At 41.1% G+C, this 16,808-nt stretch overlaps 1 protein-coding gene across 2 annotated transcripts in view; it reads left to right on the top strand.

The window, feature by feature from the left end:
- The first annotated feature begins 6,927 nt into the window (after positions 1–6,927).
- Positions 6,928–16,808, top strand: part of ADPRHL1 (ADP-ribosylhydrolase like 1) — a 47,132-nt gene continuing 37,251 nt past the window's right edge. For both annotated transcript variants that reach the window (XM_048855961.2, XM_048855980.2), the window contains exon 1: positions 6,928–7,231. In XM_048855961.2, the coding sequence (XP_048711918.2) occupies positions 7,018–7,231 (214 nt within the window). In that variant the 5' untranslated portion in view covers positions 6,928–7,017. The remainder of the gene's footprint in view (positions 7,232–16,808) is intronic.

Raw genomic sequence — 16,808 nt, 5'->3', positions numbered from 1 at the left:
TTTATTATTGACATCCTCTTCCCCCCTGCGCCCTCCCCCCATATGTTCCTATCACTTGCCCTCAATGGCAGATGCTCCAGAGGCTTCATCTATGGGGGGAAGACTGAGGGAGGGGGATTCCCAGCCACTGTCATTGCCCCACCTCAGCTTTTTCCTCATCCACTCCCACGGCCATCCCCATCATGTCTTCTGGCAGCAGAAGGCACAGGCAGGGACTTCACTGCCAAAATCACTATCCGTGGAACCCCCTCAGTCAGCAAGCAGGAGCAGGGCAGGAAAAGGGGAAGAAATTCCCCTCCTCTTTTGCTGCTGGGTCTGACTATAACATGGTGAAAATGGGCATTTTGGTTGGTGGGGGGGGAGTCTTTATTCCCCTCAAGCCCTTACAGGCCTATGGGTGTTTCTCACTTCCGTTCTGCCCCAGTGCTGCTCATCTGCTTCCCTTTGTGTCCCTGGGGAAACCATCAGCCGTCTACTACGGGGCTTCAGAGGCCCCACACACATTCAGGTGCTCGCATTCCACTGGAAGTTACCATCTAGCTGCTGGAGATGGCATATGGCAGGGGGAGCTTGGAAGGGTCCTTTGTGGTGCCCTTTCAGGGCCTTTCGTCATATGCATTATTCACTGGGGAGGCTGCAGGGTGGATAAAAATCAATGATTTTTTTTTATCAGATTTTTTTTTATTTAAATAGGATTTTTTGATAGAATGCTTTTTGAGGAAAAGATTATAGCTCAAAGATATCTCATCATGGAATAGGGATTATAAATTATAATTCTATAGTATGAGACAATATATTCATATAATATTTAAGAAAAGTTTTGTAAATGAGTTCCAATAGTTCATGGATTAGGGACCCAATCTTATAGTATTCCAGGGGCTTCTGTATAGATTATTTAGGTTAATCTATCTATTTATCCAATGGGACTCAGTGCTCAGTCTAGAAGATACCATCAGAGATGCTTAGTTTTGCAGTTCTCAGACTGTGGATTTGTGTCTCCAGAGCTAACATGTTTGTTTAACAGCAAAAATTTGTTTAAATAATAAATAATATATAGAGGTGAGAAATAACAGACCTCAACCCTATTGTCCCTCTGCAAATTTGTGTACACAGGGTCAATCCCTTACCTCTTTCTAAAAGTGCAAAGTTTCAAAAAGTTCAATGAATAGAAGATTGTTGGGGGCACGGACAAGGAGAAGAAGTCTGGAGATAAATGTGAGAAGGGAGGGACAGGCAGTAGAAACAAAAGTGAAACTGTTTGAGCAGCATGTTCCAGAAGTCTTGAGGTCTTTCTGAGTGTATCCTTCATTGATTTGAGATCTACCATACCATTCTCTCACTAGAAGGGAAAACCTATAATGGCAGCAGGCTGTAAAAGAGACCCAGTTTGGGAATATTTTAATGAAGTTCCTCTACCTGTAGGTAAGACAGGCATGCGTGCAAAATGCAAACGGTGTAACAAAGAAATGCAAGGCCTGGTTGCCCAAATGAAACAACGTCATAAGAAATGTTCCTTCTCAGGAGGAAGTTGCATTGAAGATGGTGAAAGGAACATGTCTGAACATGCAGGATCTTCAGCTTGGTAAACTTTTTTATTTTGTACTTTTTTCTTAAGGACTGTCTATCTCGCTTCTGAATTATTCTTGAATTGTCACGTTTGAGCAAAAAATAGTTTGTTACTCTATGGTACTATCATTTTAGATGCAATTGTGATAAAAAATAAATAGCTGAAATAGGCAGATCTTCCTTTTACAATTTCATCTTTAAAGTAGTTCTGAGTGTCAGTAAATGCAATGAGTAATACTAAAGGAGTAGTATGGGAATAATAATTGAATAACTGCATTGACTTGTTTTGTTTAAGAGAATCCATCCTCGACGTATAGGATTCTGAAGACTATTCACCTTCAAGATCACCATCATTTTCTCTAATTTCAGAGTTATCTGCCAATGATAGTGTTTCAGTCACATCATGTATGTCACATAGCCATAGTATATCACCTGTAGCAAAAAGAAAAAAAAATCCCCATCATCCAGAAACAACCACAGATAAGTTTTGTGATAAGAACCAGCAGATTACAAAAAGAGATGATTGATGAAAAAATTGCCCGGTTTGTTTATGGAACAAACTCTCCTTTCCATATGATTGGGAACCCACACTTCATTAACATGGTTCAGTCATTAAGACCAGGATACAGTCCTCCCAACAGCGCAGATGTTGCAGTCAAATTGCTGGATAAAGTGTATGAAAGAGAAATTGAGCAGTGTCCAAAAGGTCTAGAGCAGGAATGTCCAACCTGAGCCTGAGAAGGAGCCAAAATTTACCAATGTCCATTTCCAAACAGCCACAGTAATATGTCAGCAGCACCACCCGCTCCTAGAGCCTCCCACCCACTGGCAGCCCAACGGATCAGTGCCTCCCTGTCATTCCCCGCACCTCCCAATCAGCTGTGGCATGCAGGAGGCTCTGGGGGTGGGGGATGAGCGAGGGCACAGCAGGGTCAGGGGAGGGAAGGGGTGGAGTGGGGGCAGGCCTGTGGCAGAGCTAGGGGTTGAGCAGTGAGCACCCCCTGGCATGTTGGAAAGTTGGCGCCTGTAGCTCCAGCCGTGGAGTCGGTGCCTATACAAGGAGCCGCATATTAACTTCTGAAGAGCTGCATGTGGCTCCGGAGCCACAGATTGGCCACCCCTGGTCTAGAGGGTAAAATTGTTTACCTGAGTCTTGATGGGTGGAGCAATGTCCACAATGATCCCGTTGTATGTGCTTCTGTGACAACAGAAGAAGGGAATGTCTTCCTTACAGAAACAATTGATACATCAGGAAATGCACACACAGCAAAATACTTAAAAGAAGTAGCAGTAAAAGTTTTAACAAACTGAAAAAAATCCAAATGTCTAGTACGCAGCTTGGTCACAGACAATGCTGCAAATGTATCCAAGATGAGAAGAAATTATTTAGAAGAGAGGGAAGAGAGTCCCAAGGTAATAACATACGGTTGCAGTGCTCATTTGATGCACCTCCTAGCCAGAGACTTCAGTGTTCCAGAAATAAAGGCTAATGTTGTTAAAATTGCAATATACTTCCGTAACAACCACTTTGCAGCAGCTGCTCTGAAAAAAGTGGGAGGAACCAAGCTAACTCTCCCACAAGACGTGTGATGGATCTCAGTAGTGGACGGTTTTGAGCACTATCTCAAGAACTGACCTAATCCGATAACAGTCTGTGAACAAAATCATGAAAAAATAGATGGCACTGTCACAGCCAAAGTTCTCAACGTTGGGCTAAGAGAAATGTTGAACACAGGCCGAGTCCCCTGAAGCCTATTGCTGTAGCCTTGAACAAAATGCAGGGAAATAGCGGTTTTACTGCTGACGCTGTTGAAATTGGAAGGAACTGAATGAGATCTTAAAAAGAGAAATATGCCATGTCAGAGTTAAATTATAAGCATTAAAAAAACAAATGGGACAAGAACTGTCTCCAGCTCATTTTCTTCTAAATATTCTCAATACTCGGTACCAGGGTCAAACCTTAACTGCTGAAAAGGAAGAATTGGCTATGACATAGACATCCAGCAATCATCCCTCCATAATGCCAATTATAATAAACTTCAGAGCTAAGGGTGCAGAAATATATGTTTGCTGATGATGTTTTAAAGAAAGTCACACCAGTGAACTGGTGGAAGTCACTTAAGCACTTGAATTCAGAGACTATTGAAGTGATAATCCCCCTTTTAACACCAGTAGCTTCTTCTGCCGGTGTCGAAAGAATATTTTCTTCCTTTGGACTAATTCATTCCAAATTGAGAAATCGTTTGGGACCTGAAAAAGCAGGAAAGCTTGTTTTTCTTTTCCAGATTATGAACAAACAGGAAGATGAAGTTAGCAGCAGAACTGAGTTAGCAGCAAAAGCCAATATTTTAAGTTTCTCATGTTGACCTGGCTGACATAGTCAATTTAATTTTTGTTGTTGCTTTTTTAAATACTTCATTTAACTATTTTAGTTAAAAACAATTTTAACAAAAACAAACCTGATTTTAAAAAACTTGAATATTTAAATTAGAAAATGTATATGCTTGTTTTGTTGAAATATTCTATGTTTGCTGTTGAAGAAAAAAATCCAGAATACTTAACGTTGTTGTTTTAGTTAAATAAAACAATTTAAATGTCTGTCTGGTGATGTTCTCCTCCTAATACAGCTTGGCAAGAAAATCCTCCAAATGTTAATGATTAACCTGTTGAATTGGAGATAGTTCACCTCCCAATGGCTTCATAAATATCTGCTTCAATTACCTTTGGTAAATGAAATAACCAAACAATCATTCATTTTCTGATATAGCTGTAAAACTAATCTGAAAAGTTTTCTAAATAAGTCACTTAAAAATGTCTAGTGTGTACCTTCTAAAAATGAAACCTACATCTATCTCTGAGTTGTGAAGGATATGTATTAAGGTTATAACAACTAACAAGAATGCACTTTTATGTAGAAATCCATGATTAAATCGAGTCTTCCTGACTAGTGATTTAAATCAAGTCCATCCTGGGAGGCTTGGTGCTTCCTCTTGCAGGCTCTGAGGCACCTCCAGAAGGACTGTTGCTTGGTCTGGCAAGGAGCAGTGCAAGGCACTCCCTGTGTCCTGGGAGAGTGCCAGCCCCGCCAGCACCAGTGACTCTGCCCACCTGGTCCCTGCTCCTCCCCAGCTAACAACCCCGCTCGGGTTCCTGGGGCAGCGCCACCGCCAGCCATCAGGGTGGGGTCCATGGCGGGGGAGTTGAGGCAATGTCAGGGAGCATGAGACATTGGGTCCATCCAAGGTGGAGACTGTCCCTCATGCAGTTGTCCCATCTGTGCTTCCTCTAATCCCCATCCTATCAGTCCTGCCTGCTGAGCCTACCCCTGCTGGCTCACCCTCAGACAATACCAATGAGGACTGGGTACTGGTAATGGAGGGTGGGGTGGTCAGCACAACAGACGTAAGCTGTAAGCCCAGCACCTCATTGGTGACCTGAAAGGGGGGAAAGAGGCCTCCCACACAGCATCTGGGGGTGGGCACTGCTGAGCCACCTTGGTCCAGCGGGAGGAGCTGACCGGGGATGCTCTGGCAGCAGAGGGGGGACGACTCTGCTCCTGTCGCTCTTCTCCTGGCCCTCCAGTCAGTGCTGAGGTGGAGCTTACCTTGGTGGCTGATGGGGAGGATGCCTTCTTGGCGGTGTTGGGGAGGGCCTTGGGGCCATCTGAGGCCATGAGTCTGACCTCTGTAGCCCCAGGGGAAGACAACTGTCTGCCAGCAGGCCTTGATCTAGGTGCCAAGTCCCTTGCAGTGCCCCCTTCTCCTTCTTCTCTATCATGGCACCTCAGACCAGTGTCACCCTGTCCCTTTAACCCCTGTATCTGGTATGGTGCTGCCAATGCCTCAGTGGCATGGCTGTTAGGGTCCCCAATCCTACTCCCACAGATGACCCTCCCCCATTACTGCCACCTCTGGGGTTGCCATCCTCCCTTCCTTGAGGGTTCACCCTCAATAGATGGTATTTGTGTTCCCTCTGCCCACTCCAGCAGGAGCTGCTGTGCTCCCTCCGCTGCTCAGTATTGTCAGGGGACAAGATGGGCCCTCTGAGCTGGGTGGTGCTGTGCTGGGGATGAGCCACTATTAAGGGAGGGGTAGCTGTGCCAGGGGCCACAGGGACATTGACAGAGGCCAGCTGGATGACAAGCAGGGGTCCCTGGGCTTCTTTGAGTCTGTGGACCTCCTGACTGCTGTCATGCTGTGGGATGGGACTCAGTGTTGTGTTTTTTCATTGCAGTGTAGACAGAGTGGACAGGGATAGTTGTGCTCAGGTGCAAGGTATTGGGTACAAAGACTGGAGTCTCGCTCCCCAAATTATGCCACAGAAGGGCTGGTCATATATATATAGCCACAGAGTGAACCAAACACTGAGTACAAGAGTGTTTATCAAAATATAAGATTATCCATCAAGTTGGACATTTTCTGGATAAACAATTTTCCTAGGGCCCCATGATCATCACTTAATATTCATTCCAAAACATATGATGCTAATCTCCTGTCACATCTAAAATGCAGCCTGTGGACATGCTGGTATGAAAAGTACATTCCTTTCTAGAGAGGAGAATACTTGTAGGTGTGATATAAGTCATTTTGCTTGCTTTTATCCAAGGACCCAGTCCACGGTGTGGTATAAATTATTATTTTACTTGATTTTATCCAAGGACACAATGAATTAGTTAATCATTCCTACTGTAAAGGGGAAGAGCAAAAAAGTGTGTGTGTGTGTGTGTGTTGTTTTTTTTTAATGGATCAGGCAGCTTAATTTGGAGCCAGTGTTTTCTGGGTCACCTGTCTAAATTCAGTAACAAACCCAGCTGTGCCTCCAGATAATAAAACTTTGCCATTGGATATAGTTAGAAATGTGAAAGCGCTACTGAATTTTATTTTCTTTCTACATAATTTTCCAACCTTGAATCTATTGCATTTGAGGGGCTCTGTACATCCTTTTGTAACAGCAGACTGTGCTTCTGTTTCTTAATCAGTTCCACAAAGAGAAACTAATTCTAAAATATTACAGAACTAAAGAAAAACATGTTCATTTACAAGCCATTAAAAAAATTAACACCCCACCACAGATTTGTTTATCTGGGTGTAGAGTTACTTAAAGTGGATCGTCAAAGTATTTCTGGCTTGCTTTATGCTGCATTGCAGGAATGATTTTGATCTTTGCGTTTCACTTCTTGCATGTTGTACACACATGTTTTTACAATTAACTAATATTGTTAATATACTTGGATTAAGAAATATTTTCTCTTCATTGGATTTGGGACAAGAGGTGGCACCTGCAAAGCCAGAAAAGGCAAGCCTTGCCTTATACAGCGAGATCTGTGCAGTGACACAATGTCTAATATAAAGTGTCAGTTGAACTCAGCTGAAGGCAAAGGAACAAAGAAAGATCCAGACTCAGTGGCTGCTTTAGACAAAAGGAAAGTGAGAAGTGTCAAAGTCCCTTGTGATGGAGAAATTTAAGGCTGCTGTCTTGCTGGCAGGGGTAGGGGATGCTCTTGGTTATCGAAATTTCACCCGAGAAAACAGTGCTTTAGGTGCAAAGATCCAAGAGGAACTAAAGGAAATTGGAGGACTTGAGAACCTGGTGCTGTCTGGAGACAAATGGCCAGTGAGTGACAATACCCTCATGCACATGGCTACAGCAGAGGCTGTCATCACAGGTAAGTAATGGCTGACTAGCGAACCTAGATTGGGAGGGAATAAAGCTGTGGAGCTGCTAGCTTTCTTAAAATAGGCACTAAATGATATGGGAGCAGTGAGCTTGGGAGAACCTATTCAGAGTCTAAAGACACAGCTTTACTGAATAACAGTATAAGCCCACAACTTGTCTCCCAGGGGAAAGTAATGTTCTGATAGCCACAAAAAATAACAAGGTTTGATTTCTTAGGTTTAGAGTGTCTCCCTATATTTTTTCTAAGGTTTAAAGCTAATAAAAATTAAATACTAATACAGTGGGGCACTTGGTACCTATCAAAGTGAAAAGTTGGTTAAATAAGTATTTTCTGTGCCCTAAGTTTCAGGGAACAGTACTGCCCTCTGAGAATAAACCTATTTAAAAGAATGACGCTGTTGTGCAGAAAAAATGCATATAGACTAATCATTAATACAGTACATCATGATGTCACTGGGCCATCTTAAATTCATTAAGGAGTAACCTGGTTAGAAAAATGTGTATCTTTGATCTACAGAGAGCCATTTTAAATTACTATATTTTCACCTAAAATATATTACAACAGTCACTGCTATTTATATGCATCCTTCTCTAAAATCACACAAGTTTGAACAAGTACTTCTGCATTTTCTTAAGTTATTAATTTTCTTCTTTAGGAAGCAATGGTTTTTATGTCTACTCTCTGCCCATTGAGCTAAAGTTTTTAAGATTAGCAAGCCCTTGTCATCAAAAACTCACCATTAAGCACATAGTAACAGTGTTTAGCGAGATCTTTTTATTCAAAATGAAGCAAATATTTATACCTCTCTTAAAATTAGTCTGTTTCCCTTAACATTAAGTAATAATATATAATAATATAATAACATATAACTAAGTATTAGCATGTATAGATACATGTATGTATCGTCTAAGTTAATGCAATTTCACTTGTGCTCATATTTCATGTTTTATCTGCCTGCTGCTGAACTGTTCTAAATTTAGTGTCCAGAGATCAGTTGAAGAGAATGTTGGATACTTCATGTTTGGCTACTGGCTAACCAATGGTTTGAGGGATAGCTAATACACTAAAGATAAGGACAAGATGTCAGTCTAACATATTTCTGAATATGGTCAATGATTAAATGCACATCACGTTTCCTGCTTCTTAAGCTCTATAAAAGTATAAATGATATCTGCTAGGCCTGACAAGTCCTGCTTGTAATCCTGTTCATTATGCTGTAGTGTAATAGTAAATTGTATTATTAAAATACAACAGAAGCACAGCTATTCCTAAAAAACAACAACAACAAATCACCACAAGCACAGTATAACTTCCCCAAAATAATTCCCAGACCAGATCTTTTAGAAAAACATCCAATCTTGGTTTAAAATTTGGCAGTGATGGAAAATCCACCTCAATGTTGGGTAAATTGTTCTAAGGGTTAATCACCCTCACGGTTAAAAATGTATGCCTTATTTCCAGTCTGAATTTGTCAAGCTTTAACTTCCAGCATTGGATGGTGTCATATCTTCCTCTGCTAGACTGAAGAGCCCATTATCAAATATTTGTTCCCCATGTAGGTACTTTTAGACGGTAATTAAGTCACTCCTTAACCGTCTCTTTGTTAAGCTACTTAGATTGAGCTCCTTGAGTCTATCACTGTAAAATATACTTTCTAATCATTTAACCATTCTGATGGCTCTTCTACAAACTCTCTCCAATTTAATCAACATTCTTCTTGAATTGTGAACACTAGAACTGGAAGCAATATTCCAGCATTTGTTGCATGAGTGCCAAATACAGAGGTAAAATTAACCTCTCTACTCCTACTCAATATTCCCCTGTTTATGCTTCCAAGGATTGTATTAACCTTTTTGGCCACAATGTCGCACTGGGAGCTCATGTTCAGCTGATTATCCATCATGACCCCCCAAATCTTTTTCAGTCACTGCTTCCCATGCAAGTATGGCCTACATTTTTTGTTCCTAAATGGCCAATTAGAATGGTCAAGGCACAAAATGAGATGAAACTAGCTAGGGACATAAAGGGTAAAAAAAAAATCTACAAATACATGAGCAAGAGGAAGACCAAGGAGACAGTAGGCCTATTACTCAAGGGGAAATACAACAATAGAAAATGCAGCAATGACCGAGATGTTAAATGCCTTTTTTGTTTCAGTTTTTACCAAAAAGGTTAACAGTGGTCAGATTACTAACACAGCAAACTTCAGTGTAAATGGGGTAGGATCTGAGACTAAAATAGGAAAAGAACAACTTAAGAACTAGACAAATTAGGACTTAAGGACTTAAGAACTAGTCTTCAGGTTGGCAGGGCCTGACTAAATACATCCCAGAATACTTAAGGAACTGGCTGAAAAGATCTCTGAGCCATCAGCGATTATCTTTGTGAACTCGTGGAGGACAGGATCGGTACCCAAGAACTGGACAGGACAAATATAATACCTATATATAAAAAGGGGAATAAGGACAACACAAGGAATTATTCACCAGTCAGCTTAACCTCTGTACTTTGAAAGATAATGGAGTAAATAATCAAACAATCAGTTTGTAAGCACCTAGAAAATAGTAAGGTGAAAAGTAAAAGTCAACATGGATTTGTCAAGAACAAATCATGTAAAACCAACCTTGTATCCTTCTTTGACAGGGGATAGAGGGACTTGTGGATAGGGGGAAGTAATAAATGTGATATATCTCAACTTTAGTAAGGCTTTTGGTACTGTCTCACGTGGTCTTCTCATAAGAAAACTAGAGAAACAGCCTAGATGAACCTACTATAAGGTGGGTGAACAACTGGTTGGAAAACCTATTCAGAGAATAGTTATCGGTAGTTTTCAATCAAAGTGGAAGAGAAGTGAGATCCCACAGGGACCTGTCCTGGGTCTGGTTCTGTTCAATATCTTTGTAAATGATTTGGATAATGGCATGGAGAGTACACTTATAAAGTCTGTGGATGATACCAAGTTGGGAGGGATTGCAAGCACTTTGGAGGAAGGGATTAGAATTCAAAATGATCTTGACAAACTGGAGGAATGGTCTGAAATAAACAGGATAAAATTCAATTTGGACAAATGCAAAGATCTACAGTTAAGAAGGAGTAATTAATTGCACAAGTACAAAATGAAAAATGACTGCCTAGGAAGAAGTACTGCAGAAAAGGATCTAGGGGTTATAGTGGCTCACAAACTAAATATGAATCAACAATGTAATACTGTTGCAAAAAAAGCAAACATAATTCTGGGATGTATTAGCAGGAATGTTGGAAGTAAAACAGAAGTCTTTCTTCCACTCTGAGTATTCACCCATGAAAGCTTATGCTCCAATACATCTGTTAGTCTATAAGGTGGCACAGGACTCTTAGTCTGGATCTGTAAAAGCAGCAAACACAGCTACCCTTCTGATAATTTCCTAGGGAGCTTGTGGAATCTCCATCACTGGAGGTTTTTAAGAACAGGTTAGATAAATATCTGTCTAGGATGGCTTAGAGAGATAATACTTAGTCCTGTCTCAGTGCAGGAGATGATCAGATGACCTACTGAGGTCCCTTCCAGACCTACAGTCTATTATATGTATATAGCTACATGTAATTTTATTAAAATACATATTGTGTGCCTACACCCATCTTATGAATCAACCCAGTTTGCTCTGTATCAGTAAGCTGTCCTCTTCCTTACTTACCACTCCCCCAATTTTTGTGTCATCTGCAAACTTTATCAGTGATGATTTTATGTTTTCTTCTAGGTCATTGACAAAAATGTTAAAAAGCGTAGGCCAAGAACCAATCCCTGTGGGACCCCACTAGAAACACCCGTTCAATGACAACTTCCCATTTACAATTACATTTTGAGACCTATCAGTTAGCCAGCTTTTAATCCATTTAATATGTGCCATGTTAATTGTCTATCATTCTAGTTTTTTAACCACAATGTCGCGTGGTACCAGGTCAAATGCCTTACAGAAGTCTAAGTATGTGACATTAACACTATTACCTTTATCAACCAAACTTGTAATCTCATCCAAAAACATACTGAGTTAGTTTGACAGGATCTATTTCCTATAAAGCCATATTGCTTGGCTTTAATTACATTACCCTCCTTTAATTTATTGATTAATTGAGGTTCATATCATCCACTCAACTCATTTGCCCAGGATCAATGTCCGACTGTGTTTATCCTGCACTTTGAATGCCGTACACACTGCCTGGAGAAACTATAACAAAATGCGTGACTGGACTACTGAGACAGCTGCAAATTGGAGACGGGAATTTTAGTGAAGACTCTTCAGCCCATAGCCACATGCCTGGAAAGAACACAAGCATAATGAATGAACTTTTATCGTATGACCTGAAGAAAAACAGAACTAGAGCAGTCCATAACACCATGGTGGGCTGAAAGCAAATAAAAGATATTGGACCCGATTCTCATTTCAGAGTTGTGTCAAAGCATTGAAATCAATGGAGTAAAACTCAAGTCAGTGGAACCAGGTCTATTGGGCCTATTCAGCTACTACTTGTACCTGTGACTTTGTGAAGCTGCTGCTAAATGGATCGTTTTCTCTCATTTGAAGCTTAAGGAGCAGCATTGTCAGCATCTGAAGGCTCCTGCCTTCCTCATCCAAGATGGTGGCCTTGATGCAGACTGAGGAGCATAAGGCTGAATGTACATAGAAGGGGGAAACTTCATCAGAGATTTGGAAGACCCCTGATCCCAAAAAAGTAAAAACGGGGAAAAAATCCTATTAGCTGTATTGGTTAATAACACACTTAGTGATTCTTTGTTGCAGCTGCAAGAACATTTCATTATTTCCTCTTCTTTCACCTCACCTTTTGTGTATGTGTTTTGTTATTAGTAGCATCCAGAGGTTCCAACTGGGAGTCTGCCCCATTCCTCTAAGCACTGTATAAACACAAGAGCAGACATGGTCTGTGTTGTGAAAACCTTACAATGGAAGGACCTGTCAGCTTCTCAGTGCTGGTGGTCTTTTGTTCCCACACAGCCACACTGAAGTTAGGGTCTCCCATGAGAGTCAGTTGGCAGGATAGGGCCTAGAGTTTGTAGTGTGATTCTAAAAGCTGAAAGATTTGTATCAAATGGACACAAAACCAGTACTGAAGTTGAATGGCTTTTCCATTATAATGGCAGTATTCATTCAAGCATCTATGTTGATGACATAGAGCAAGTGAGTGGGGAATGAGGAATCATGAAGAATGGTAACTGTTATCAGTTATGTTACTGTATTATTCTTATACTCCTTCACATCTTCTCCAACAAAGCAATGTGTAAGTGTGATTTTTTCCCAGAGAGATTATACCAGGAAGTCAGGATTTTAATAAAGACTGGGAAGTGACAGACAAGTGCCTTTTCTTCTGTAATGTATTCACCACAACAGTCATCAGCACTTTACCTTTCAGTTGTTCCTTAAACAGGACCTTTTTTGGTGTTTAAAATCTTGATTTTTTTTCTTCTGGTAACATCCCCCTAAGGAAAAAAATCACAATGATTCTTTTTTACTCTTCACTTTGTTAAGGCAAAGCATAGAGTTTCAACATTCAAGTGCTATTTGAGTCCCATTAATGACTGCTGTCAAAAGCATAGATGGTAAAACCACAATTCAAATCTACATTTCCTACAGCAGTCAGCCTCTCCATTTGCATGACCACAGAACTGCAATCTTGCCAGCCAGAGCACCTGAGAAAGGATATGCAACAAGCAGCAATGGCAGCTGATACTCATACCGACTCAGCTAAAGCCTTAGGTCCCATGAATCTGGCCAAACATCCAAGCAGAAAGTCTCATCCAGGAACAAAGGTTGAAGCAATCCCAGGAGCTCTTTCAGTGCATGCTTTATTGCATGGAAGGAGGATCAAGATACCTCTTGATATTACCAAGAGCAGGAGAAACCATACAGATATGACTGAAACCAGTCATGTCCTTCCTGACATGAACAAGCACTTAAATAATCAGGCTTCAAGTTTTGAAGAAAAACAAGCTTCTATCTCTAGTGGGCTCAATTGCTGAGATAACAACTTGAAAACTTCCCCTGTGAGTCTGCAGATACAGGACCCGTCAAGATACTACTACTGAGGCGGTCCCAGGATGTTCTAGACCAGAGTATTGAAGATAGATTTGGTATTGAAGACAGCTTTTATAGTAGTAGGCAAATATTTGCCAGTCTCTGTGATTTCATCTCCAAGCAGTTTATGCTACCATGTTCTTTTTAAAAGGATACAAGAACAGGCCTGGTTCTTAATCCACCTTCTGGTGGCAAAAGCCCTTCCATTAGCTCCAGGTAGCTGATGTGCAAGGAAGCATGTGCCTACCCAACTGATACATTTCTGCCTCTTGTTTCCCACCTACATAAAATGGCATCTGGCTAAGTCTGAAATGGGGGGCAGGGGGTGGCTTGAAGATGTCCTTGCTCCTCTGGGATTCCATGTGGGTTGAGGGATATGTTTTATATGATACGCTACAGATGGAAGAAGGGAAACTGCTGTTTTTAACCTTGTTTTACTGCATATATGGTCATTTAAAGAACATCCCTGGATTATGAGCCTGCATTCCTTGCCTTAAATTGACTCTCTTCCATTATTCTGAAGAACTGGACAGTGACTGAAATAGAGGGGTTATTAGATGAGCTTTCCCCACAGGATGCCTGAGGCATGTGATTTTCACTATTTGTTCCTGTCATAGAGCACCATCCTGCAGCCCAACAGGTACTCCTGCCTCAGTTTCCCCATTCAGAGTTCCCAGTAACTCAATTTCAGGCTCTCTTGCTTGAATAACAGCCCTCCTTGGGGCCAGTTTATTACCAAAACATCATTCAAAAAATCCCCAACAAAAGTCCCAAACATAATCAGTTTCCTACACCCAGTGTACACTGTCCTTAACACCCCACTCTTCCCAGTGAGCAGCCCACCAGCATCTCTGCTGTGAGTCTTTCCATACAACACTCTGGTATCTTCCACCACACTGAGGCTCCCAGTCAGTAATTTTCCGTCCCTCTGCTCTGGCCGGATGGAGTGCAACCCCACTCTTCCCAGCAGGAATCCCCACAGCCTCTCTGCTGGAAGTGCATCTTCACCAGGAGAGCATCCCTCTGTCCCCCTGGCTCTCTCACAGTTCCCCTGGATCCAGCTCTCCAGTGTGGAGATGTCAGTGAGTAAGCGCATCAGCTGCTCCCTGCCTTCAGCCCTCTTTGGCTCTCCGCTTCAGCTCTCCAGCATAGAGCCAGCAGGTACTTCCCTCTGCTGCTTTCTGGTCTCCAGCCCTGATTCTCTGGCTTGAGGAAGTTAGCCAGCAAACCCCGCATTGTTGCTCTCCAGCCTTCCCCAGGAACCATCTGCAGCTTCCTAAAGGGACCTCCTGCACCCCTGCCCCGGTCTCTGGCAGATCTCATCAGCCCTTTCCTAACTGACCCAGGCAGCCCTGACTCACCAGGTCTCTCTTCCCTCAAGGGTCCAGGTGCATTCTTTTAAGCCCAATTGGAATGAGCTGATGAGGTGTTGGTGTACTTAGTAATTTACTCCAACAGGTAGCCCTACTGAAGAAGCAATGTATTATTCAACATGACTAAGGGCTCTCAGTGAAGACCTCAGGTTTCAGCACAGTAGAAATAACCAACAAGTAAATGTAGTTAATGACCATGTTTCAGAGAATCATTTCAGGGTGGTCCATCCATATAGGTGAACTAGGTGGTCACCTAGGGTGCCAAGTTAAATTGGGTGCCAAATTCGAGGGGAGAAAAATCAAATGAAAAAAAAAAGAAAATGAAAAAAAAAGAAAAAGATGAAAAAAAATACAAATAAAATAATGATGTCATTATTTCAATTCCTGTGCGCGTACGGAGGAAATATGAATTATAATTCATTTCTCTACATTTCTGAGAATTTATTAATATGTCAGATCCTTTATTTACTGCAAAAATAAATAATATTTTAGTGAAATTTTTTTTCAATTTGCGACATAGGGTCAAGATGACCCACTCTGCAATTTTGATAAGCAATAACTCAGCCACAATGAAACACATCTGCCAGCAGCAAGAGCTGCAATGCTAGTGACACCTAACTCAAATATACATCAAGATCGCATAGCCGGAAATTCATGTAGAGCGGAGATGTTGTGAGTTGATACATGTCAAATGGTCATTTTAACACACGTCACAGGTAGATGGTTAAGAATCAAGCAAATACTGTGGAAAATTATGTTTCTTGGTGCCAAAGAATAAAGAATAACATCTTTCAGCGTTATAAATCCAAAATGTGAGTATCTTTAAGAGTTATTAAACCTTAGTGTTATTATCGGGCTGTATAATTATGAACTTTTCTTTGTTATAACTGGTTCACATGTAATAAATAAGGTCAATAAAAGAAAAGTAACAGTATTAATGCTTAATAGACTACAAAAGTGATGACGTCACACTCCAAGTGGGTAACCACGAGGAAGCGGATTACTTTCCAAACAACCGGTGTCAGGTTATAACGTCAAAAAAGGTCATTTTATTTCCATGTAAATGCTGTAACTGACTGTTTTAATAGGTAAGTGAGTGTATGTTACTAATCATTGAACCTTTAAGCAGTGAAAAGACATGTTGGGATGGCTGCAATGTGCTTTAAATTGCCAGCCATGTGGTGGGTGTGCCAGCCATCCTTAAAGCTATAATGCTTGCTGTCAGGAGCACAGTACATTACAATATTCAAATGCCCCATGTCAGAAAGAGGAAAAAGAAAACACTCAGGAGCTGAGTATCGTAAATGAAAGGCTGAGAAAGAAAAAGACCAAGCAAAACAGTAGGGATCCTTCCTGAAGTATTGTCACTTTAATCCAAATAAAGATGGAAGCAGTTCACAGCATCCAGATGAGGGAATTTTACTTGAAGAGGAGGTTAGCTCACATCCGCATGGAAGCAGTTTGGAACATCAAGATGAAGGTATATTACTTCGAGATGAGGGTAGCTCACATCCACAAAAAACCAGTTTGGAAACTCAAGATGATAGAAACTTATTTCTAGATGAAGGCAGTTCACAGCATCAGACTGATATGGAAGTTGGAGAAAATTTATTCACCTTAAGAGACACATGCAGAAATTGAAGTAAATAAAGTAGAAGGAAGAAAGGATGAGGAAGTTACAAACAAGTTACCATATGGGGACCCAGCTTCATGGCCCATATGTGATGACAGTGTGCAGCAAATTCTCGTGGAACATGGACCCAAACCAGTTCATGATTTTCCCTTCCCTAAGGATGGAAATAAAAGAAAATTCTCTGCTCAGCATTACAAGAGGAAACTCATTAATGGGGAAGAAATTCATTGAAACTGGTTACAATATTCAGTGTCAAAGGACTCTGTGTTTTGCTTTTGCTGCAAGTTGTTTAGAAATCAAGCAATTGGTACATCACTTACTGAAAATGGTTCGAAGGACTGGAAAAACATATCTTCAATTCTCTCTTCACGTGAAAGAGTACAGAACATGTGGAATGTTTTCAAAATTGGAAAGAACTTGAATTATGATTGAAAAAAGGAAAAACTACTGATGAAGAAAATGTATGTGTGATCAAGGAAAAAAGAAGAATA

The sequence above is a fragment of the Caretta caretta genome, chromosome 1, assembly GCF_965140235.1.
Source record: "Caretta caretta isolate rCarCar2 chromosome 1, rCarCar1.hap1, whole genome shotgun sequence".
NCBI classification, from domain to species: Eukaryota; Metazoa; Chordata; order Testudines; family Cheloniidae; genus Caretta; species Caretta caretta.
The sequence above is the reverse complement of the archived record's forward strand: the minus strand, read 5'-3'. Positions and strand labels throughout refer to the sequence as shown.